This window comes from Penicillium waksmanii (assembly GCF_028829765.1).
Source record: "Penicillium waksmanii strain IBT 27052 chromosome Unknown utg000005l:1.0-5232799.0:1.0-5237142.0, whole genome shotgun sequence".
Lineage (NCBI taxonomy): Eukaryota > Fungi > Ascomycota > Eurotiomycetes > Eurotiales > Aspergillaceae > Penicillium > Penicillium waksmanii.
Window position 1 is genome coordinate 3,866,527 of NW_026643252.1, and position 24,337 is coordinate 3,890,863.

General features: G+C 48.6%; 9 protein-coding genes across 9 annotated transcripts; 6 read left to right on the forward strand and 3 right to left on the reverse strand.

Moving 5' to 3' along the window:
• Nucleotides 1-546: 546 nt before the first annotated feature.
• On the forward strand, nucleotides 547-2,127 carry N7481_006356 (serine incorporator domain-containing protein; the record flags this gene model as incomplete). The annotated part of the gene is made up of 4 exons (XM_057265575.1): nucleotides 547-597; nucleotides 679-758; nucleotides 818-1,719; nucleotides 1,766-2,127. The coding sequence occupies 4 exons, from the start codon at nucleotides 547-549 to the stop codon at nucleotides 2,125-2,127; spliced, it is 1,395 nt and encodes a 464-aa protein (XP_057123295.1).
• A 2,056-nt stretch (nucleotides 2,128-4,183) lies between these two features.
• On the forward strand, nucleotides 4,184-4,954 carry N7481_006357 (S1 family peptidase; the record flags this gene model as incomplete). Its single annotated transcript, XM_057265576.1, has 1 exon — nucleotides 4,184-4,954. The coding sequence occupies one exon, from the start codon at nucleotides 4,184-4,186 to the stop codon at nucleotides 4,952-4,954; it is 771 nt and encodes a 256-aa protein (XP_057123296.1).
• A 2,414-nt stretch (nucleotides 4,955-7,368) lies between these two features.
• Nucleotides 7,369-8,054, forward strand: N7481_006358 (uncharacterized protein; the record flags this gene model as incomplete). Its single annotated transcript, XM_057265577.1, has 3 exons — nucleotides 7,369-7,812; nucleotides 7,834-7,923; nucleotides 7,989-8,054. 3 exons carry the CDS (start codon nucleotides 7,369-7,371, stop codon nucleotides 8,052-8,054), a joined length of 600 nt encoding a protein of 199 aa, XP_057123297.1.
• Nucleotides 8,055-8,158: 104 nt separating this feature from the next.
• On the forward strand, nucleotides 8,159-8,389 carry N7481_006359 (uncharacterized protein; the record flags this gene model as incomplete). Its single annotated transcript, XM_057265578.1, has 2 exons — nucleotides 8,159-8,222; nucleotides 8,274-8,389. 2 exons carry the CDS (start codon nucleotides 8,159-8,161, stop codon nucleotides 8,387-8,389), a joined length of 180 nt encoding a protein of 59 aa, XP_057123298.1.
• Nucleotides 8,390-9,290: 901 nt separating this feature from the next.
• On the forward strand, nucleotides 9,291-10,962 carry N7481_006360 (MDR family MFS transporter; the record flags this gene model as incomplete). Its single annotated transcript, XM_057265579.1, has 2 exons — nucleotides 9,291-9,879; nucleotides 9,971-10,962. 2 exons carry the CDS (start codon nucleotides 9,291-9,293, stop codon nucleotides 10,960-10,962), a joined length of 1,581 nt encoding a protein of 526 aa, XP_057123299.1.
• Nucleotides 10,963-11,689: 727 nt separating this feature from the next.
• N7481_006361 (KH domain protein) lies at nucleotides 11,690-15,047 on the reverse strand (the record flags this gene model as incomplete). The annotated part of the gene is made up of 7 exons (XM_057265580.1): nucleotides 11,690-12,571; nucleotides 12,609-12,752; nucleotides 12,807-13,171; nucleotides 13,226-13,550; nucleotides 13,619-14,080; nucleotides 14,145-14,426; nucleotides 14,529-15,047. The coding sequence occupies 7 exons, from the start codon at nucleotides 15,045-15,047 to the stop codon at nucleotides 11,690-11,692; spliced, it is 2,979 nt and encodes a 992-aa protein (XP_057123300.1).
• A 2,735-nt stretch (nucleotides 15,048-17,782) lies between these two features.
• Nucleotides 17,783-18,337, reverse strand: N7481_006362 (methyltransferase family protein; the record flags this gene model as incomplete). Its single annotated transcript, XM_057265581.1, has 1 exon — nucleotides 17,783-18,337. One exon carries the CDS (start codon nucleotides 18,335-18,337, stop codon nucleotides 17,783-17,785), a length of 555 nt encoding a protein of 184 aa, XP_057123301.1.
• Nucleotides 18,338-18,638: 301 nt separating this feature from the next.
• Nucleotides 18,639-20,119, reverse strand: N7481_006363 (aspartate aminotransferase; the record flags this gene model as incomplete). Its single annotated transcript, XM_057265582.1, has 3 exons — nucleotides 18,639-19,365; nucleotides 19,421-19,838; nucleotides 20,083-20,119. The coding sequence occupies 3 exons, from the start codon at nucleotides 20,117-20,119 to the stop codon at nucleotides 18,639-18,641; spliced, it is 1,182 nt and encodes a 393-aa protein (XP_057123302.1).
• Nucleotides 20,120-22,025: 1,906 nt separating this feature from the next.
• Nucleotides 22,026-24,202, forward strand: N7481_006364 (glycoside hydrolase family 2 protein; the record flags this gene model as incomplete). The annotated part of the gene is made up of 4 exons (XM_057265583.1): nucleotides 22,026-22,575; nucleotides 22,691-23,483; nucleotides 23,617-23,916; nucleotides 24,028-24,202. 4 exons carry the CDS (start codon nucleotides 22,026-22,028, stop codon nucleotides 24,200-24,202), a joined length of 1,818 nt encoding a protein of 605 aa, XP_057123303.1.
• Between the last annotated feature and the right edge of the window lie 135 nt (nucleotides 24,203-24,337).

Genomic DNA, 24,337 nt, shown 5'->3' on the forward strand with positions numbered 1-24,337 from the left:
CATAGTGGGCCCTCCGTGCCTTGAATTCCAATCATGCTAGAACTGAGGTTAGGTAATAGATGTATAAGAGGCCAAGTGGGCCAACGACTGTTTATTGAGAAATCCTGACTTATACGGAGTACTAGAAATCAATCTCCGGATGTACTACTACTAGTAGTGCCATTGAACACCACTATCTTTAGTCCAAGAGACAGTGAGAAACCCCACAGTGTCGGCTATCGGCCAGAGGACTGATGGATAGATCTATATACTAGTAGAATTAAAATACAATATTTTCTTCTACCATCCGATTTCATTTTTTAGATCCAAGTTATTAAATTGTGCCATCTTCCATCTTCCATCTTCCAGTACCAAAACGAGATCCTCCAATCAGCGCTGGTGACGGCACGTGTGGTCATGTGACATCCCATGACGAAGGCGGTTCCAGGGATCGTCACCTCCACTTCTCCCCCAGGCCTGCCTTCGACTGTATTGCACCTCCAAACAACCTGCCAGAATCACCCTTCGCCCTAGTCCTGGTCTGAAACCACCACTTTTCATTTCGCTATGGGTGCTCTTCTATCACTGCCGCTTTTAGCGGTGCCTAGCATGGGCACGGTGAGTCTTGTTGCCTCCCTCGATCGCCAGCTCTTCCGATCATCCGATCCGAGACAGTCTGCTAATACTACCGACGAATAGCTTATCACCCTTGGAGGCTCATGCTGCGGAGCTGCGACTTGCTCTGCTGTCTGCAGCGCATGTGGAAAGTTCCAAAACAGGTATTTTCGCATTCCTTGATGCCTAGACGAAGGACGCTTCCAAACTGACTCTATCACAGCATGGCGACTCGAATCGCATATGCCTTTATCCTCCTAGTCAACTCCATCGTCTCTTGGATCATGCTTACACCATGGGCAATGAAGAAATTGCAAGGTCTGACTCTCGATTATATGGAAATTCAATGCGACGGGAAGGAGTGCTATGGTTGGGTCGCAGTTCATCGCATCAACTTCGGTCTCGCTCTATTCCACTTGATTCTTGCCCTCTTGCTCCTCGGTGTCAAAACATCCCGCGACAGCCGCGCCGCGCTTCAAAATGGCTTCTGGGGTCCCAAAATTATCGTTTGGATGGCCTTCGTCGTCATGTCCTTCTTCATCCCAGAACCCTTCTTCTTCGTCTACGGCAACTATATCGCTTTCTTCTGCGCTATGCTATTCTTGCTTCTGGGTCTGATCCTGTTGGTGGACCTGGCTCATTCCTGGGCGGAACTTTGCCTTCGGAAGATCGAGGATAGCGACTCGCGCCTCTGGCGGGGTCTGCTTATCGGATCGACCCTCGGCATGTACATCGCTTCCCTCGTCATGACGATCTTGATGTACATCTTCTTCGCCCGCAGTGGATGCTCTATGAACCAGGTCGCTATATCGGTCAACTTGATCGTTTTCCTGATCATCTCATTCATCTCGGTTCAGCCGGCCGTGCAAGAATCAAACCCGCGCGCCGGGTTGGCGCAAGCTGCTATGGTTACCGTTTACTGCACTTACCTTACTCTTTCCGCCGTCTCCATGGAGCCGGATACCCACAGTTGCAATCCCTTAGTCCGCTCCAGTGGCGCCCGCACCATCACAATCGTTTTGGGCGCTATTGTCACCATGGCCACCATTGCCTATACCACTACGCGCGCGGCTACCCAGGGTATCGCTCTGGGATCCAAGGGCGGCCACGGCTACAGCGAGCTGGGTACGGAGGACAACGAGCACGGGCTGGTGACCCAACAGCCCAACAGCCATCGGGGAGATGCGCGCCGAAGCTCTTCGAGCCGCAGTGGAGAGCGGTAGTTTGCCGGCCAGTGCTTTGGATGAGAGCGACGACGAGGATGAATTTGAGACCAGCAGCAAGGATGACGAGCGTGGCTCAACCCAGTACAACTATTCTCTATTCCATATCATCTTCTTCCTGGCCACGACTTGGGTGGCTACCTTGTTGTCGCAAGGACTGCAGGTTGACACCGAGATGGGTGACTTTGCCCCAGTAGGCCGCACCTACTGGGCCAGCTGGGTGAAGATTGTTAGCTCTTGGGTCTGCTACGCGATTTACTTGTGGACCTTGGTGGCGCCCGTTGTGTTGCCTGATCGCTTTGCTGCATGAGTGATTTGCTGATGATTTGGGATTTGAATTTTAGGCGTTTTCAGCGATTGTAATAGCTTCTTTGTGAGAATTTGAATATATTGTAGCTGTGTTAGGTTTTAGTTTACCTTCAATGGATCAATGGATCAATGGTCCAAATCATAAATCATCTTGTACAGTTGTATACTTAGCGGCCAACTTGGGTTGATGTTGACTAGAGGGGAGCCAGAGAATATGTTCGTTCTCTTAAAGGTGCGAGGCATTTTGAACATTTCAATAATTTCTTTGAACCATGGAATACCTTCTGCATCTCGGCGAATCATTCTGGACATGTGTTTCAAGTTCATAGATCCTGCCCACGCAAGTAATTGCTGTCTGTTGAGATGGCAACGCATATATCCCCGGTATAAGCGGCCTCTGCCCCTGGAAGTAGAGCCCGGCTCATATTCAGGGTCCACAACTATCACCCAGGGACCATTCCCTTCAATTGCACCAGGTTTCGATAACTCAGAAGCTTTAACGGGTTGAGGGTAGCGCACAAATGACTGGATGGCCTCTGCATCGATGACCAGACACCAGCGAAATCGAGCACCAGCAGAAAGCAATTCATTTGTAACAAAAGCTTTGAATTGCCCCCGATCCTGATCGATAGTCACTCCGTCGAGACTAGCTTTATCTTGGAACACGAGGCTGCGGTATCCGTCGCGAAGGAGTCGATGTGCATCCTCGTTCTCATATGATTTCTCTCGTACTAGCTCACATTCAAGTGTGGCGAAGATGTTTCCTCGGATTGCGTCCACAGCAGCTGCCCAGTAAACATCGGACTCTGGAGTAAAAATAGGACATCTTAGTTGGGTCGCAGGGTGATATAAATTCTTGTGGTAGACCTGGGGGTGCCTGGTTATTGGGAAATTCGCGTGGTTGAAGGTGGAGACTGTTGTCTGACCAATAATATTCAATGAACACCCTACTTCTTTCACTGTTTTTAACAAGAAAATGAAAAAAATCCGTTTATTTGTTATTGTTAACCATGCTGCACTCAGATTTTATTCATCGGTAACTGCGACTAAAGGCAATTACTGAACAGGTAAAACATACAGGGAGAAGACAGATATTAGTGAGCTCGCAAATCAAGACCATAGATCTACTAGATACCTAGGCTAGTAGCCAAGATCTATTATTGTTATTGTGGCGGAATTTTTGATCTGCAGATCCTCGAATTCTTGCCCCACTTATCGTAGATTCAATATGGCAGGCCGAGCAAGTCCGATCAAAAGGTGGGCACCTAGGTACGTAAGCTATTAAATTTCTACACCATTCATTGGATGAAGGCACGAGCAAGGTAAAGGAAGTGTTTTCGAGGAGACTCAGACACAGGAGAAGAATCATGCCAATATAATTGTGACTAGGCTCTCCACCTACACACGGGAACGGGTGTAGGTGGAGAGCCTAGTCACAATTATTAGAATTTCCCTTTGATTTGGTCTGTTTGCACGGAAAATTCCATGGGTTTCTAAGAGGAAATTCAGTACTACAACGTTGACTTAGTCGCAGTTGACCAGTGAATACGACACTTTATGTGTGGTGAAGGATACAAATAATGACGTGATTCTCCGGTCTAGTTCCTACTAGGGAGAATCCGAGAGGCCAGTAGTGTTTGACAGAAAATGGCCCGTAGTCGCCGGGTGAGACGAGATTGAGATACAATATTCACCCTATTTGGGATAGCCAATTAGTAACTAGGTTCTGAAAGAGTGTCAAGGCGAACCTGGGGCGACAGTACATCTTTTCTTGATTTGATGTATATGATTACGATTCTAAATTGAGATATTGACTGAATACGGATAGTCGAAGACAAGAACAGGGATTGGTAGAGAAGCTCCGTCATTTTGAGTCCGACGCGAACCGATGATCGTCCAAAAGCTCTGCCGATCTCTCAATAGCGCAGCTCCACCACCCCATTTGAGTTTGCGAGGAATGTTTGCTGTATATAAAAGAATCGCGCGCCACCCCTCTTTTATTTGCTCTTTTTCCGTTTGTAACTCATATTACAAGATTCCCTTTGTTTCACTCTACCATGCGTGTCACCAATGCACTCACCCTGACTGGGCTCGCCCTTTCCACCGCGGTTAATGCCATCGTCAATGGCACCGAGGCTACCGCCCTTGATTACCCTTCTATCGCTAGCCTCTACCGTAGCGGTAGCTTCACTTGCTCCGGCGTTATCGTTGGCGAACACACCGTGATCACCACTGCGAAATGTGTCCACGGCTCCGTCTCGGCTCCTTCAAGGCTAAATGTCCGCGTTGGCAGTGCAGAACGGACCGGAGGCACCATTTTGCAAATTGATAAAGTCTCCATTCACCCATCCTACAACCCGTCCACCATGGACTGGGATTACGCTGTTTTACATCTGTCGGAGAATGCCCTCGATGTTAGTGGTGTTGCCACCGCATCATTGCCATCAACAGACGATGCCACCGCTGACGATTACCCCCTCCGTATCGCCGGCTGGGGTAAGGAACTGTCTTCTTCCAGCAACGTGTCCAGAAATCTGCAACAGGTTAGCATGGTGAGCGTCGCCCAAAGCAAATGCAATGATTTGTTGGATGATGTGAACACCATCACGAAGAGGATGATGTGTTTTCAGCCAGATGTGCCGTTGGCGCCTGGAACTTCCGTCTGCAATGGCGACGAGGGCGGTCCCATAATGGACGGAACTGGACAAACTGTGTATGGATTGGTGAGCTGGTTTGCAGAAAACTGCTCTGCATCGCCTCGCCCAAACGTCGGATCCAACCTCAATTCATCTCAAGCGAAAAGCTGGCTTAAGAGTCTGATTAAATGAGATGTCGAAAATCTGTTGACATTTTGCGTGTATTTCTCTATACATCTAAAAGGACGACTTGTTGGGCAACTTATGACCTGTCTAACGGGGCACCGTGGACCATAACAATTCACAATAATCTGCTTGCATTATACTGGCAGAAGCCCGACCTTTCTTCGAGAGTTTGCGCTTTATTCGCCGCTGTTGGTCCTTGGGCCCTAGTCTCATGATTCCGTACTTGTACCAAGCTCCTAGAATGCCCACAGTTCCTAGTAGAAGGCATCGTCATCCTAGGGCTTTCAGGAGAGTGGCTAAGAGCTCAAGGGCCACGGAGGACTCTGTGTATGGCCTTGTATGATTGGCTAAATGCTACTCCTTGCTCCACTTTGGAGTGACGACCGGAAGGATCACAGTTATTAAGGTAGTGCACATTTCTTAGAATTGACTTTTTGGATCTATAAGTATTCACTAATCAGTTTATCATCGCAATAGCCAACCTGTACCCCATCGGAATTTCCATCGTCTTGGTGGGTTACAATGCCATTAATCTGCTCCAGCCACTTGAATTCTGGAAGCTGAGAACGCCGGAGCTTATGTCAGTTCGTGTTTGCGGGTATTAGTCATCGAAAAGTTTCTTCTTGATTGGTTGGTCTGGAATGCATTAGCGTTTACGCTTCATATAACAATTCAACACTACTTGTCCTTTCTACTATGTTCATTGCTCCCGGGACGTACTGTAACGCCTGGAGAGGTCACGATTACTCTGCAATTTCATTAGTATCTCCGTTTTGCGTCACCCAGCGGGCAATATCGCTAACAAATCGCCAGCGGCTCCTGCTGTCACGCCCTTTCTGACAAAAAATTCCGGATCTTGATCGTCGTGGATTTGTTTTAAGATCCAGACAGTTTTCAAGGGCCATATGGCGGGCTTTCTGGATATTTTCCTTGAAGGTCTCACTGATCACCCGTGACTGAAACCACGTAGCGTATTTTTGACATCTATATCGAGAAGTCCAGGGATATCAATTGGATCAGTTTGCTTAGGAGCTGGGTTCATATATTCAGCAGCAGCGGTAGTTGTAGGGATGGGCACTTGAGGTGGGAGATGAAAGTGAAAACTGGATGAATATGGATCCACACGTAGAGATGTCCGGGCTTTTCTTCCGTCGTGCAGGCCGCTGTTTCTCCTCCGCACAGGGCTGTTCATGAGGACTATCGGGGAGTGTCGTCATGTGTTTCGATGACCCCTCCCTGCTGCACGTACAGATGCGCTCGAAATCAGTTTCACACTTTTATTCTCTTTGATTAATCACCTGACAGCGGGGTACTTCGACAACTCAGCTGTATGCTCGCGACAACACCCACCTAGATGCAATGATGGCGCATACGACATCATATGACGGGACAAATTCCGGCCTCCAAGTTGGGCAGAACCTTGGGCATATCACTCTAAACGCTCAAGTACAATCGGAAATATCATTGAATCAAGCTTGCCTGCGGGATCTGCGGACGACTAATCCTCACCATAACAAAGATCGTACACAAAACACCAATGGAGGGCTGCTCAAAGACTCATACTGTTGGATTCTAGACAACGAGGAGTTTAAATAATGGTAAGACAACCATATTAACTGTCTCTTCTGGATCAGAGGTGATCCTGGCAAAGGCAAGACAATGCTCTTGTGTAGTATCATCGACGAGTTTATACGATTATTTGGGGACTCTGCGAATATCTCGTTCTTTTTTTTGCCAAGCTACCGACGTACGGATCAATAATGCGACGGCTGTTCTTCGTGGATTGATATACTTGCTTGTCGAGAAGTAGCTATTTCTTCTCTCCTATGTGAGAATCCAATATGACAAGGCGGGAAAATCATTGTTCGAGGATATAAACGTATGGAATTCTCTCTTAAGGAGATTTACAGATATCCTGAAAGACCCGACTTTGTAGAGTATATATTTGATTATTGATGTGCTGGACGAATATTTAATAGGACTACCTTCCCTTCTTGACCTGATTACTTAAGTATCGCCTGTCTACTCTCAGATAAAGTGGATTGTCTCGAGCCGCAACTGGCCTGATATTAAAGAGCGTCTTTATACTATCTAGACCGCTCTGATCTTATTGGGAGCTAAATGAGACGTCTGTTTCTGAAGCAAGTAAGTTTATTTAGTATAAGGTTTATAATCTGGCGAAAGTTAAAAAGTATAGCGACAAAACTTGTGGTATGATCTGCTGTTATTTGGCAGCTAATTTGTAAGGTACTTTCCTTTAGGTAGGCTTGGTATACTAAGACCTTGATAAAATATTGCAGAGGTACTCTCTTAAGAAGCTAGAGGCTTTCCTTCCTAGACTGAATGCCTTGTACAGTCGGATGATCGATTAGGTTTGTAATACGGAAGATACTAAGCTCTGTATATGAATACTGGCTGTTATGTCTGTAGTGTATCGGCCTATTGTGTTTGATGAACTAGCCTCTCTTGTTGAAATACCTAATGATCTCTCTGATAACTCTGAAGCTCTATCAGAGATTATTATGATTTATAGCTTGTTTTTGACTGTATACAAAGACACCGTTGTTTTTGTCTATCAGTCTATAAAGGAATCTCTACTTAAGGAGACGCAAAATGCGATCTTTGCTAGAGGTTTAGAAGCTAAATACTGTATGATTTTCTCTCGCTGTCTACAAGCTATGTTTAAGATACTTCGATACGAATATTTTCAACTTGAAACCCCTAGATTCCTGATTGAGAAGATTATACTACCTAGTCTAAATCTATTAGGAGCTGTTAAATATCTGTGTATCTATTGGGTTGACCATCTTTATTATAGCGGATGCTATAGGAGAAGAAACCTTGACGTTGATGAGAGAGGGTATGTTGGTGATTTTCTATAAAAGAAATACCTTTACTGGCTTGAAGCTCTGAGTATTTTAGGAAGCCTATTACAGGGCATAGCAGCGATGCTGAAGCTTGAGGGCTTACTTAAGGTGAGTAATTGCTTATATACCGAAACCGTCTCTAATTCTGACATTAATACTATACTAGGAAAAAGGTAAACCACCCGCCCTTTTACAACAAGTTCAAGACGGCTTCTGATTCATCTGATACTATAGGCTAGCAGTTGAAAGTAGCCCTCTTTAAGTATATATTTTATCTCTGATATTTAGCCCTATGTTGAGCCTGACGAGAAGATGTTATTAAAGGAAGAGACTGAATTGGATTATGAATGAGCTATTGGTGGATAAAGATTGGAGTTTATGTCTTCAAACCCTTGAGGGGTATAACGGTCCGGTCCGATTGATCGTCTGGTCGCCAGATGGAAGCTGACTTGCATCAGCATCCTATGACAAGACTGCCAAAATCTGGGATCCGGTCACCGGTCTGTGTGAGTTAACCCTCGAGGGGCATAACGGTCTGGTCTTCTCGATTGCCTGGTTGCTAGATAGAATGTGACTTGTATCAGCGTCCTATGATAAGACTGTTAGGATATGGGTAGCAAAGGTACGTTATCGTGACTCTTGACGACCGCAGCGTGAGCAGCATCCAAAGTGAAGAACTTGGAACGCCGCTCTTCGGACTGCTTGGAGCCCCGTCTTCTCGATCGGCTGTCTACTATGGGGCTGTCTACAAATGATTGAGGCTTCTGGGCCCTCATGATAACGCTGGTGCTGGCCAACACGGGTGACCGAATCGCAGACGCGCTCAAATATATTCGGACGGTTTTGGTAAACGCAGTTCAGCAGGCACCGAAATCGAGTTGTATTTTTATTTTTTGTTCAATTCAAGTATTGACGGAGTGGTAGGATGGATCCCATAGTATTTCACACCTAGTGCTGGAACGGGAACTATGTGATGTTGCCTACCGCTGTTGCAGTTGGAGATACGGAAGTAGTAGCCTCTAGCTTTTCACACACCTCAATACATTCGATTGACCTCCATTTCCCTATTTTTCGTACCGTCCTATTTCAAGTTCTGTTTCCTGCCACTGTCGTGCACAGTATATACCTATCTGGCCTCTTGGGGCCCTCCGACTTTTGGATCTCCTACTCATAGTATCGTAATCGTAGACGTAATGACCCAGTTAACTATACACTAATCTCTAGTACATATATGATATACCATCCTAGTCATCCCCTTGAGCGTTTATTTCTACCCCACCCCCAGATCGAGGATAATCGGCGAACTGATTAGTTTAGCGTCAGATCATGCTTTGTCTTGGCACGCGGAAAGTGGCCCCGAGTGGGGGTGAAACCGAGATGATAATGTCCATTCTCAGAAATCTTCTAAAGAAATTCGGACTTGAATTATATTTTTTATTTCGCCCTCTCATCCTTACCCACGCTCTTTCATAACAATGACCGAAAGTCCAGACTCACAGGTCGAAGGAAAAGAAACAATCCACGATGTCGAACGACTCAATACCCAGACTTCCACCTACCAACCACCACAAATGCAACCATGGCAGCGCCGACTAATCGTTCTATCACTGTGCATGTCCCTTTTTCTCGGCGCACTCGATATAACCATCATCTCGACCGCTTTACCCAGCATCGCAGCGCATTTAAGAGTAACATCTCGGGAATACGCGTGGATTGGAAGCAGTTATACACTAGCAACAACCTCATCGACGCCAGTCTGGGTCAAAATTTCAGATATATTTGGTCGAAAGCCGACGATAATGGCTGCGGTTAGTATATTTATGGTTGGTAGTTTGGTTAGTGCATTGGCTAGCTCGAGTATGTCGCTTATTGCGGGTAGAGTCGTTCAGGGACTCGGTGGTGGTGGATCGATCGTTCTCGTAACGGTTATAATTGGTGATATTTTTGCGCTCGCTGAGCGGCCTAAATACTATGGTATTACTGGGATTGCTTTTGCGATGGCTAGTGCCATCGGGCCGGTTTTGGGTGGTGTTTTCACGGATAGTATTGGGTGGAGATGGTGCTGTAAGTTCATGTTCAAGTTCCAGTTTGGGGAATGTTGGCCATGGACTCATGGCCAATTACTTGTTAGTACTATGTGCTAATGATAACCCAGTTTATATCAATCTGCCTTTCGATGGAATTGTTTTAGTACTTCTCTTCTTCAATCTCAATCTCACCCTTGAGAAGGAGTCGGTGACCGGGCTGAGCAGTATAGACTGGATGGGCTTCTTGCTTATCATCGGAGGGACAATCTGCTTCCTATACGGGCTTGAAACAGGCTCAAGCGGGCTTCTTCCTTGGAATTCTCCCACGGTCATCTTGTTAATCGTTTTCGGTGTCCTGATAATGGCCTTGTTCACGATATGGGAAGCCAAATTTGCTACAAACCCACTGATTCCGATCCGGATCTTTCAAAAACGATCACTGCTCGCATCTTTCACCGTCGCGTGTCTTCACTCTTTCGTCTTCATCTCCTTCGACTTTTTCCTACCGTTATATTTTCAAGTCGTTCTCGGTTTCCGACCACTGATATCCGGCGTGACTCTTTTCGCCCTGATAATTCCAATGTCGCTATCGACTTTCGGTGGAGGAATGTTCGTCCGCAAGACAGGGAATTATCTCGCGATGATTTTCGCTGGAACAAGTGTCCTCACACTGGGCACTGGACTATTCATCGATTTCGGAACAAGCATTTCTTGGCCTAGGATTATCTGTTTTGAAGTCATTGCCGGATTGGGGGCTGGTTTGCTTTTCCAGAGTCCTATGATTTCGTTGCAGACACATTTACACCAGAGAGATGTAGCGGCGGCAATGTCTGCGTTCACTTTTCTCAGGAATTTGTTCACGTCGATTTCCATTGTTTTGGGGACTGTTCTGATTCAACAAAGTATTGGAAGCGGTAGTTTGACTTCTAAGATTGATGCCGGCACTGAAGGTGATGATCATAGAAGGATTTACGTGACAGGGCTGCGAAATATGTGGATTTTCTACACTTGCACGGCGTCCGTCACAATTCTCGCTACTTGTTTTATCAAGTCCAAGCCCGTGAAGGAAAATGATGACCACGGGGAAGAACATGGTCGTGCGGAGGTTTCGGAGGTCTGACCCTGTGTCAAAAGTATTGCAATACCTAACTGTCTTGGGGCACTCATCGCATGCCAACCTACGTTCTATCTGAAATGACCCTAATAAATATTTGTTGAAATCTTCCCAGCTGGCCCGGTAGCCTATTCGAGTGGATACTATGAACGCGCCACGAGAAAATACTGTAGTCAAAAGACCTGCGAGTGGAAATCGTCTAAGGTCAAATCTCATTGATGGGGATATCAAAGGAGTAAAAAACATCGAGACTTAAAAACCAACTTGGAAACAAAACTCCCCACCAGCCTGAGGTATCAAAGTCAACTGACCAGGCGTGGCGCACGACTATCATCCCTTTCCTCCCATGGATACCGGGATTTCGTCATCGTTGGCAAAACAGTCAATAAAGACATCAAAAAGGTAAAGAAAAAAAAGAAGATAAAAAACAGGAACGGCAACTTGGATGATAAAAAAAAGTTGAGAAAAGAAAAGGAAAACAAAAAACATTCCCGCTCTATCTCACGCAGATCTTGGATATCTCTCGTTTTTCTTTTCTGACGCCTTCATTGCTTGCGTTCCGTGGTATCAATCAAAAAAATAGATAAAAAAAAAGAAACAAGAAAAATAAAAGATAAAGCCAAAAAGAATAATCCAGAATAACAAAATCCACTATCAAATCAGAAGAAACCGAGACACTCGCTGGAAACAAATCAACCAAAAGGGTATACTGCTGTAAATGGATATTTTGTGTTTAACGCGGTGGCCCAATGGGGGCCGGGTATCCAGAAGTAGAATTCGAAGTGCTAGGGCGACCGCTGTCAAAAGAGGCGCGCGGGTCATGCTTGGGTGTCATGTCGCCGGGTGCCGTACCGAAAGGAAACTTGGCGTCGAAGCGTGTGGGCCAGCCATTGCTGTTGCTGCTCTTGTGGCTATGCGAGCTCCCCAGGACAGGAATGTCGTCCTCGGGGAGGTTCACCCCAGAGTCATTCCAAGGGTTGCGGTAGCCACTATCCCGCGATTCCATCGAGACAAGCGAAGCCTTTGAAGCATTGCTCGAAGCGTGCTTGAAGAACGATCCGGGCGAGGCCGAATGGTTCTTACGCCCGATGAATGAGGAGAAGGACGAGATACTTCCGGGCTTGCGGAGGCGCTCGAAGATCGAACCGCGCTCGCTGGTCTCGTCTGCGAAGCTGGGTCGAGTAGGAGAGTCGGTGAGGAGAGGCGCTGGAGCGTGCTGCAACAGCTTCGAGTCGAAGAAGGGCAGCGACTCCTCGAACGAATCCGACTTGGGGCGAGGGATCGCTCCCTTGACCGTGTTGGCATCGAGGCCGTGGGCGACGAGGCGAGAAATGAGGAAGTCGATGGCATCCTTAAGGCCACCGGCATTGTTGCGCGTGTAGCCGAGAACGACCCGATCTTCGGGGGCGGGGTCCGGCGAGGACGATCCATCCTCCCGAGCAGGTGGAAGGTCAGCACTAACGTCAACATTGATGTCAACCTCGTACTGCTCCTTGAGCTTGGTGCCGACGTCGTCAAGGAAATCAGGAACCTTGAAGTATTCCCGTAGCTCAGCCGAGCTCTGGAAGTGAAGCTCGTGGCTTTCCGGGACCATGCCCAGCAAGGCATCAACAGCCTGGGGGGACTTGGTACTCGGGGCCAGAGATAGTCACAACATCGCTGGCAAGTTCGGTGCTGGGGAATTCAATCTTGCAGTTCCATTTCTTCTCAAGCTCATCAATCTCGGTCATGCGAGCCAGCAGTTCACGGTGGTAGAGTCGGTTGATAACAACTCTTTCCGAGACATACTCGGCGTCCTTGTGGAACGTTAGCTTCTGTTTGGGTCTCAATCGGGGTGACACGACACGTACAACTTTCTCGACCATGTCCATAATCTCCTGCTTCACCAGGTCCAGACTCTGGGCATTGCGAGCGGGCGTGCGGCAGATGACATTATCAACCTTGATATCGTCATCCTCCTTGCCCATCCCTCCACGATCCATAGCGTTAGAAAACTTGACGAAGACGGAGTATTTCTTCATGATGCGCTGAATGTGCTGTCCGCCGATTCCAATGATACGTTTATGATACTGGTCGGGCACATGAAATGAGATGGAAGCAGGCATTTCCTGCTCAACAAGATCCAGACCATTCTTAGTCGAGTCGTACTGGTTGCCACAAACATCGATGTAAAAATTATATTCGTTGAAACCGTCGAAGATGATTTGAACATTGCCTTGTGTATAGCGTTAGCAGGGTGGCTGAGAAAGACTTGAGAAATCCAACTCACTCTGGCCCATGATCTTGTTGATCTTGCCATTTTTCTTGCCACTGACGAACTCCTTGTGCTCATTGGCCAGCTCGATCTTGACACGCATCTGATACTGGCTGCGGGTAACAAATGGGATCTGATTTACAACAGTCATGGCTGCCTTGACAGCATCGTCGGATCCGTTAATCGTAAACGTCAGGTTATCGAAGCTGACCTCAGCTTCCGAGTTGGTACATATATCAGTGAGCATCGAGCGGATTTCAGGCGTCGAAGGTGCACGAAGACCACCCTGTGCGGGGTCGGGCATGATGATCCACCAAGAGGCACTATAGAATTGGCCAGCCTAAACAAAAGAGAGAGAAAAATGATTAGCGGAGGTCAGCCAGATGGTTGTTGACTAAGTGCTCGTACCAAGGCCATGATTTCCCTCACGGTCCGCTCAACGTGCAAAACCTCGGTGCCTTGAATCCGAACCAGGCCACGTTGGCTGCCCAGCTGGGGGAACAGCACATAGGAGCCGTTCATTTCCATCACCTTGCGAACCTTGTCCAAACGATCGAGCAGGATATTGTCAATCTTGCTCGAGTTGACAACAACGTCCTTGACATAGATCTTGACACCCATCACCAATTCTCGCAACTTTTGCTTCGCCCGAGCAATTTGTTCCGGGGTATCACCAGTAATATACACTTCATCCTCACTTCGACGGTTCGCGCCCGGCGGGGTATATCCGAAAATTCGAGGGAACGGCGGGGGGAAGTAAATAGCGGTGCCGGTGGCAGCCTCGATGAGCTTAATGTTCTTGCGGGTGCGGCCACAGACCAAGGTGTGCATGGTCAACTCCAGCTTGATAGCATCGACATGGCGTTTCAGCTGCCCTCGTATTAGCACGCACTTGATTTCCCCCCGATGTTCTCACACCGCGAAAGAGACGTACGATTTGGTCAATCATGATCAGCACCCGAGTCTTAGCATGTTCGGAGCTTTCCATGTCACCGTAAATGGCAACTCGGAAACGCTGTTCGAGGCCATTATCAGAGGCATACCCGTAGGACGAAACGACGGCACTATCGGCATCGTGAAGTTTCGGCGTCAGCAAGAAAATATCGGTCCCGGTATAGGCGGCCAAGGTATCCATATGCTCCAATACGCTAGCTCGAATACCCTTTGGCGATCCATCCATAATCAGGTGCATATCGACATCGACAGTTGCGCAGCGCTATTCAAAGGGCGAAAGGTCAGCAAGGAGTGCTTTTTTTTTTCCCAAGCGGAACACCAGATGGGTACACCGGGGCGAAGTGAAAAAAATTCGCCCACATACCAGCATGATCGGGGTTTCGTTCAAAATCTTTGCTCGCATCTTGCGCACGGTTTCGCCATCACCTGTCACACAGACGTTGGTCACCAAGCCGTTGGGGCGCCGTTGTAAGGAAGGTAGGGCCTTTGGTTCGGTCGAGGCCACCGTTGCTTCGATCCGTCCGGCACTCGTCTCGGTGATCTGTCGACATAACCTCCGCAAGCCGTCGACATTGCTAGTATGAACAGGTAGTTGGTGTACCTGTGTACCTTCGGGGGAGTCCTCGGGGAAAGTCCAACGTTGGAGGGCATTCGGACTGGCGTGGAGTACATCATCGACATCGGGGCCAGCCAAGGTCGACGAGAATGGGACGTTGAAGGACAAATTGACGGTCGGGTCGATACTCGTCGGAGGAGTCATAGGCGGAGCGCCGTGTGGCCGGCGAAAGGCCATGTCGGTGTGAGGTCTGGACATTCCAAAGGTCGGCGTCATTCGTTCCCAACCATGACGGGCCTGGCCCGTAAAGTTGGAGATCTTGTGCATGACCGGGAGGGTCGGAATGGTGAGTCTCTCACCCCTACGAATAACTCGAAGGGGAAAGAGGAGAGAAGGAGGGTGGAGGGGTGGGGAGGGGGAGGTGATGGTGTTGGGGGGGGATGGAAGAAGGTGTGGAGGAGAAGAGGAAGGTCAAGGCAGTTCTCACGACAGAACAGGCCAGGGATAAGGAATGACTGTGTGGGCGTTTCGGGAATGGTGGGAACGATGGAAACGATGATCGATCACCAAGTGGATCGATCGGGCCCAATGCTTCAAGTTGAGAGAATCAAATGTAGTAGCATATGATTAATTCAGGATAATCAAGATAAACAAAATAGACCACTTGAAGGAGACTACAGCAATGCCAAAGCCAGAGCCAAAGTGCTGTCGTCAGGTGCGCGGGTCATGTCATTACGGTATCCCGAGTATCGTATCTACCGAACTCAGCTTCAGCTTCAGCGAGCACTGGCATATATGAAGTACATGTACGTACTTCAATGTTGATCATAAGTAATTCTACTCATTATTCCCTTTCCTCGCCATATTCATTGTCATATTCATACGAGGATTCATTATTCGCATTGCACGACCACCACCACCACACACCACTACCAAAGAATGCGGCCGATCCCAGCAAAATGCGCTAGGGTTTACTCTGGGCGATCAAGGTCAAGGCCCAAAATCTACCAGACCCGTTTTGGCTCTGGCTGGCTTTGGCTGTGGCTTTGGCTCTGACTCTGGCTCCACAGCCCAAAAGATCCCAACTTTTGACACCCAAGCGAGAATAGTCACGTGTTTCCTACCATGGAGCATTGAATTGTGCATTGATCCTCAAAATGAGGAGTCTCTCCTGCAATGCTGCACCCTGCAGTCTAACTGCGTCTCTGCAGCATTCACATTCACGCCTCTTGTCTCTTGGCTTCGAGACCGTCGAAACCGTGCAGCCCCAGCTGCAGCTGCAGAGCTGCTGCTGCTGCTGCTGCTGCGGATCCCAACGGTGAAAAGAGATTCGCTGGATCCGACTCCTTCCGCGTCTCCCTCACCCACTAGTACAACGATCAGCTCTCTCATAGGTCGCGGGATCGAGAGCCCTGTACGACGCCTGTATCTGATCCCCCGATCCACCCAGGCATTGGCTTTGGCATTGGCTTTGGGGGTGTGAAGGGCCCCCAATTTCGCCCGGCTGGCCCGGACGCGGCCACCGACTGGCGCGGGGAGGCTGAGCCTGAGCTGGTCAGCGCGGCATGTGGATCGCGGGTTGTTCATACCGCTGATGCCTGGGGAACTGGAAAACTGGGAAGTGAGACTGATAAAACTTGATGGGCTGAGCACTACCTACACTCGTGCCTACTCGTACTCTCCGTTCCCCCCTCCTTCAACCTAGCCTGAAAGAGCTTGCAGCTGTGTACTGTACTCCGTAGCGACCCCTCAATGGGACCCCCGAAAGGCGTCAAAAGGTGCCGGGGTAGGACAAGGTTTCCAAGTGGTCGACGTCATTCTCTCGTATACCGCGGTGGGTCGATGGCTTTCGTCCACGCTGGATCGTAAGGACTCGACCCCTCGAAATTGATTCCGACTGGATGGACCACGGGGAGACCGCTCTGAAAGTCGACTGCAGTCGTCAATGCCGCCCTCCAGATGTCGGGGCCCCGGACAGGAACGACGTGGACAGCCCTGGAGGGTGATCCTGGGGTTTATCTTGGCGAGATGTGAAGAGCCACCCTGGTCTCTAAGACCAGGGTTCTTCCCCATCTATCTACATCTCTTACTCTGTCCTCCGTACTTGTTCTTGGTTAGCACACAATGGCAGCCACCGGGAGTCGATCCGGCTAGATGGGATAGGGATGGATCCAGTGGGCAGTGCTATCGCCCAATGGCAGCGGGGTCATCCTAAATGACAGCGTTAGCTTCCCTAGGAAAAGTGCCAAGCTATTCTTAGGGTATTTGATTCAGAGCTCGACTGCCATGGCGTCCCTAACATGAACCGGTTACTAGTTCGTTGACGCTAACACCTCCCCTTTGAACAGAACGGCAATCTATACCAAACGCCAATTAACCCAGGGCCCATATCCCTGGTAATCTAATCAATCTATGTAGAACCGCGGGCTTTTATTATTTGTTGATCGTCGTTACTGCCAGGGGTCAGTAAGGGGGTTTGCCAGGGGCAAAAGGGGAGACACCTTGGTGGCGGAGTTATCGTGAGAATCATTACTAGTAACGTGACTTCACGCTGCCACATAGCCAACACTCTAACAGCTTGAACCAGCCACACTTTCTCCTTTTCGAGTTCTCTTGCTATTCAGAGGCTGATCTTATTCCAATGAGATACTGTTTGAAAGTGCAGGTCCGGGCTATGTGGTACTCATAGTAATTATGCTTGCCCAGGAGATTCCAGTATCCAAGGTGACTACCTACTAGTAGTACTAAGTTGGAAACTTCATGTTCAGCCCTGGAACAGCCCTGTAGTGTTTCCCCAAATCACAACTAGAAACTCTACTGCTTCCAAGGTTCGCCGCCCTCATCCAAAGCCTTCCAACGAAAACTTCCGTAACGCACCAAGTGTACCAAACCACCATCATCCTCACCAATTCAAAACAACCCAGGAATAAATCTTTTAGTCGAGCGATTCCAATCTTCCCACTCCTTTCCAAACGATTGCTTCAGTATACCCGCCTCATCCTTGACCCTTGCACGTATCATGAAAACAGAGAACCCCATAAACGACGCCCAAAGAGCAGGACTCATCCTTCCAATCCAACCAAAGTAGACTCCTCAATCCAGCAAGCCAGTGCACCATCCCATCTCATAAAAAGCAACGTACACCCCGCTATAACCGCCAAATGACCGGTATAGCTCGGGTGCTGTACCCAACTATATATACCTATTGTCACGAGCCGACTAGGGCCAGCGAGATGAAAAGTGAAATTTGGACGAAGACCTCCAAATGCCGAAAGGCGCACCCAGGCCCCAATGAACACTAAAAGTAGTGCGGTGACTGAGGTAGAGATCCAAGAAAATAGTGCTGGGTTGGGATTCTTTGGTCGAGGGCAAGCCTGTGCCATGACATTCGGTGCGTCCAGTTCAGGTAGGATGACAAGAGCTGCGTGATAAGCCACGGCGACAATTACGATTTGGCGGAGGATGAGAGGGACGAAATCACCCATCGACGATGTGCGGTCGATCTTTTGTCTTTCCTTTCGCTTTGGGGATGCGTTTGGAGGTGTGAAGCAGATTGTTGCAAAGTATCCCGCTACCGCCATGGCGGTAGCGAGTACAATAGAGCTGGGCTGTACCATGGTGGTAAAGACAGGGAAGAGAAAAAAAGAGGAAAAGAAAAAGAAATAGCCTGTGATTTGAGATCTTGGGACTTACATGGGGCTTTATCTTGGTTATTTAGGAATGCACAGTTTATACATGGAACGCAGATCTACGCTGGAATTTTCCTGTTTCGGAGGCATTTGGAGGCTCTCATAAGCTGATTATCGAACCGACTTGATGGACCTTAATGTGTGGTGTCGAGTTGCATTCCTAATACGGATGTATAGTCTTTACAATTGCTCCATAAGCGTTGGAGTTCAATGAGATCCATTAGCCTAATTAGGCTAGCTCTTCGCCTCCAGGACTATTTACTGATAGATACTCGTCCCAAAGACTGAGGGCCCTTTCAAATTGGCCTGTCGAGCACACAAATCCAACTCGCAAGTATCCCTTCAGATCCTCAGCGGCTTCTGTCCCAAAACTCTTGCCACCAGGTACAATGAGCAAGCCCGTATCGCGGAGGACATTCTCACAGTATGAAGCATCATCAACGGGGACTCCAGTCTGACGATCCAAAATACGCACGAATGCTGATGACGCCCCGGTAGGCTTGACCCAAGAGAGCTGGGTTGAATGCTGCGCAATAAAATTCTCCAAGCTCGCGAGATTCTGTCGACAAATGGACCGTGATCGGTCAAGGATCTTCTCTCGAACGACGGGGTCAAGGGCATATGTTGCGATATCCTGGTCTATCTGAGAGACAGAAATTGTAGTATAATCTCTCGCGTTAATGGCTTCATTGACGAGATCGGAGTTTGGTGAGATGATCCATCCAACTCGGATTCCGGGTAACGAAAATGCCTTTGAGAGACTGGAAACGGCAATTATGTTCTTATATTGCCCCGCGAATGAGATGATTGAGTGCGGTAAATCTTGTGCATTGTCATGGAATAGCGGACGGAAGACTTCGTCGCTGAAGATGATGATTCCGCGCTCCGAGGCAAAAGCGACAAGCTTCTCTAGGACTCCTCTTGGGATGGATGCACCCGTAGGATTATTCGGATTGCTAAACTCTCACTATCAGCACTGACACACTGCTCAATGGTTGGTAAATAGCTCACTTGATAATGATCATCTTTGTGTTCTTCTTCACCAAAAATTGCAGTTCAGATACATCGGGTACCCAGCCGTGTTCAGCATGAGTCCGCCACAGCGAAACTTCCGCCCCGGCCCGACGAGGAACATCATAAAGCTGTTGATATGTCGGATATTGACAAATAACATGATCTCCCGGTCCAAGTAAGGTGTCCAGAACCAGGAAATTAGCTGAAATAGCCCCCTGTGTGACTGTCAAAGACAAGGATTCTGCGGGATTAGCCCCAGCGTCCCCATAGAGTGCGAGAATTCGTTGCCGCAGTTCAGGCTTGCCTAGAACAGAGCCATAGATCAAGCTGTTTGACGCTTCAATGGGGTGAACAGAAGAGTTCAATGCCCCGAGTTTGGTGAGGTCCTGTAACGATAGTGGATCCACGCATGTATCTAGAACCAGTTATCGATATGATTGATGGTCGAGCCTAATATCGATGGAAAACAAACCGTGCAACGATATCTGAGAAGATGGCTTTGAAGTGTAATAACTTCTTTTAATACTGACGTCTTATCCTAGGGATAGTTGCCGCGATCATGGCGTACCTTAAACTGGCGAACTAATGCCAAACAATCCGTCAGCGAAGTCTTTGGTACTAATGAGTCAAAGCGGATGCTGGTATTAGATCTTGCATACCCCAGTGGTCAAGAACAAACGGTTTTACGTGGACCATAGTGGATTATTTTTCGATTCTTGGATATTTCAGGATGAGAAGTCTGTTCAGACGGCCTGTCAGTGGTCCTTGAGGAATGAGTCATTTGCAGACACAGACCTCGAGTATAATTAGGCCGTCATGTGATACGCAGGGATAACTCTGATGCGATACTCGTGCAAGTTAGGCAAGTACGCAGGTGCCCTACCCTACCAAAGGTGCAAAGGTGCAAAGGAGTCACTATCGCACCTTCCTCTTCATAGTCGGCCCCCATCTACCCATCCACCATTTCCAAGGCTCCCTTCTTACACTTCAAGTTCTCATCAAATGCAGCGAAGGAATTTCTCATCTCATGTTATAAGAAACTACGATTTTTGACTTCTTGCAGTGCCTCGGGGCCCAGAACCCATTCCGAAAGCTCTGCTCGTCCATTTCTATCAATTGACACTCTGGACTGGGAGCTTTGTTTCCTCTTTCTATCTCCCTGGTACGCAGAAGGACGACAACCTGCAAGCCGCACTGGAGGACTACCGATATTTTATGTCGCACATGAAGCAGCACAACCTCAGCAAGGCAGCCATGGCAAATAGAACAAGGAAATACGCCTAGCATATGGCTTGCCTGCTACCGACCACTGACATCGACATCTTAGAGGAGATGCGAGAGGAGGCAGAGCGGGGCAGATGCTGTATCATATAGCGGGTCATATGATCCCAGCTTTATCGACCTTGGGACTCTCTCTCATTACCAAGTATCCCTCATGAGCCAACTGGCCTCGGAGGGATTCAACAACTACCAGGGACACAGGCTCATTATGGTACGTTGCTGTACACGAGGATGGGAGCACACTAGATGCTGGGAGGAGATCTCCGCGATTCATTACGATATGGTAGCGGCGCCTAAAGGGCCCCCTGGCCTGAGTGCGCTGTTCATAGCTGGATGGATACTCCATTCCCTGCAAATGTTCATTTGCAGTCCTCTTTCTTGGTGGCACGGTGTCACTAAGACATAATCCGCCACTGCAGTAAGTGCCTTCCTTCCCATCCTCGAATCTCATTGACATATCTGACATTCTAAAGCTACAAGGATAACTTTCTTTGAGAAAACCTTTCCTCAAGACTGTTACAGGTATGTTTCCGAGGGAAAATATTCAGAAAGGAATCCAAGGCAAGCGTTCAAGTCAGAAGAAGAGGGACCCGTTTTCGGACACCAAACCACCAATTCAGGGCGAGCAAGACTCCAATCGCCTCATGGATCTTGTAAGCTCCCATACCAACCTTGGGAATATTTAATGCAACATTATTCTTTCGGGTCCTGCATCACATTCACAAGACAACTGATCGAGAAGCTACGCTGCGGGACCTTGATACCTGAAATACAATGCTGCCGCGGCAGTATCCTGCTAAATACTCATAGTGGATATTATTGGGGGTCATACTGGAATCATCTGATACATATCTAGTGCTAAATACCTAGGTAGTCCAAAAAAAACACTTAAGCCAGTGCCTTATCATATTTTCGTTCTGGGGGCGGCAGGTGGGGACTGCAGATCTACTGCCGGAGCAAATAGTATGAGGAGTGAAGCTCGAACTTTAGGTAGCAAGATATATGAGGGCAAAGCCATCGCCAGAGAGCCCTCCCACTTTACTAGTATTGAACGTATTCGAAAGCTGCTTCTAGATAGGTCCTATGCCCAGTATAGTATATGCCAGGTGTACTGATGGATAGATCTTACCCCCGCAGGAACGACGATCCCGGCTGACGTAGCAACGTGGGGTTCAACCAGTCCAGAACAACCACACCCCCATTCAAGTCAAACATCACTTTCATTCTCACAATTCATCCCAACAACCTTGGAATCATCAATTCACCCCCATAAAGCACTGCAAGAAAGGAACAATCAACCAAAAACACAACCTCGTCAATCATGGCAAACTACCCCCGCCCAGACTTCCAACGCAAAGCCCTAAACTGGGCCTCCCTCGACGGAACATGGTCCTTCATCTTCGACGACAAGGACAAAGGCCTAACCCAGCAGTGGCAAAAAACCGGTATTCCGGACCAAGCAGCAGAAGCCGCATCACCGGCATCACCGGCCCAAAACAAGCGGGACATAAAAGTCCCCTACGCATTCCAAACCCCAGCCTCAGGAATCGGCCTCTACGAAGCTCACGAGGTAACGTGGTACGAGCGTAGTATCAGCGACATACGCAGTGCCGACGAAGTCGCAAACGGGAACAGATTACTTCTTCGCTTTGGCGCTGTGGACTATGACTGCTCTGTTTGGGTTGATGGGAGTTATATCGGTGGGCATCGGGGTGGTCATGTTCCCTTTGACTTGGATGTTTCGGACGCGTTTGCATCTGCCGAGTCAACCACAGGAAGCACTGGCACTGGCAAGGCCAGACTAACGCTCCGCGTCCGTGATTCACCTTACGATCTGGCCCAAACCCCGCGGCAAACAATTCTGGGGCCCGGTGCCTGAGAATATCTTTTACACGCCTACGGGCGGGATCTGGCTTTCTGTTTGGTTGGAGAGTGTGCCTGTTATGCGACTTGCGTGCGGGAGTGGTGGGACGGTGTTAAGATCAGATGATATTGAGTCTGGCGAGCTTCATGCTCAGGTTTCGGTTTTGGGACGGGGTGCGCGGGCGGCGTGTAGTGTTGAGATTGAGGCGAGTCTTTATGGGAAAGTCGTTGGGAATGGGAAGGGGAAGGTGAAGAGGTCGCTCAAAGCGGAGAGGGATTGGGTTGGGTTGGACGTTTGTATGAAGGTTTCTGGGTCCGATGTTGCGATTTTGGAGAAGGAGAGGAAAGCGCCGTTTGATGTTGAGGGGTGTTGGTATGATGGTGTGGCGGTTTGGTCTCCTGAGCATCCGATTTTGTACGATTTGACTCTTCGTCTTTACGATGAGGGTGGGAAGGTTGTTGATGAAGTGCAGACGACGACTGGGATGCGGAGTCTTTCGTGGCAGAATGGCGATGGGACGTTCCGATTGAACGGCAAGCCTTATTTTCAGATGTTATTTTTGGACCAAGGCTACTGGCCCGAAACGGGACTTACGCCGCCATCGTCCGAGGCATTGAAGCTCGATATCCAGATGTCGAAGGATCTGGGATTCAACGGGTGCCGCAAGCATCAGAAAGTCGAGGATCCGCGATTCCACTACTGGGCCGATCGGCTAGGTTTCATCGTTTGGGGCGAAATGGCCAATGCGTATGAATTTGGGCCGGATTATATTGACCGGATGAATAGTGAGTGGACTGAGGCTGTGAAGAGGGATATCAATCATCCTTGTATCATCACATGGACACCTAACAACGAGAGTTGGGCCTATACCTCGTTGAAGGATAACATCGAGCAGCGGAATCATATTCGCTCTCTGTATTACTTGACAAAATCATTGGATCCGAGTCGACCTATCAACGATAACTGCGGCTGGGAGCACGTCCTAACAGACCTAACAACCTACCACGATTACGCCGACTCGGCCGAACTATCAGAAACATGCTCAAAGATGGAAGGGGGGGATTCTGGCCCCGAAAGCCGGACATGATATGTTCTCAAGACCCATCTACTCCGGCTTCGCAGGACACACACTCCTCGATCCCGGAGCGCAACACAAAGCCGGTGCACCGGTCATCTGCACCGAATTCGGGGGCGTGAATATCGCGCCGGGCAAGGGTGGTCAGGCGGGCGATCGTGATTGGGGATATACCACCGCGACGGACATTGAGGATTTCCTGAAGCGATATGAGAGGCTTGTTATGGGGATTGTTAAGGGGGGCCATACTTGTGGACTTGTTTATACGCAGTTGTGAGTGGATGATTTCCTTGATCCCTGGCCCCTTGGTATCATATCTAGCGAAGGATGATGAGTTCAGGTTTCAGGTTGGAGATGTGCCCAGATGCTAATTTACGCTTTCAGGTGTGACATTGAACAAGAAGTCAACGGTCTCTACTCCTACGATCGCAAGGCAAAGGTGCCCGTTGCAAGGATAAAGGCCATCATGGATGCCGCGAAGGAACATTACTATGATCATGTCCAGACTCATGGACCGAGGGGAATCAAGAAGCTTTTGCATTCTCTGCACCGGAGCTAGATCTATATCTAGTTCTAATTCTAGGTACTAGGTAAAGGAGGCGGGCCCATCCATGTTAGCAGGTAAAGCTTTTTCAACACTAGTAGTTGCTAGTTTGTCTGCTTGATCTAGGGAGATAGGTAGCTTCAATCAATG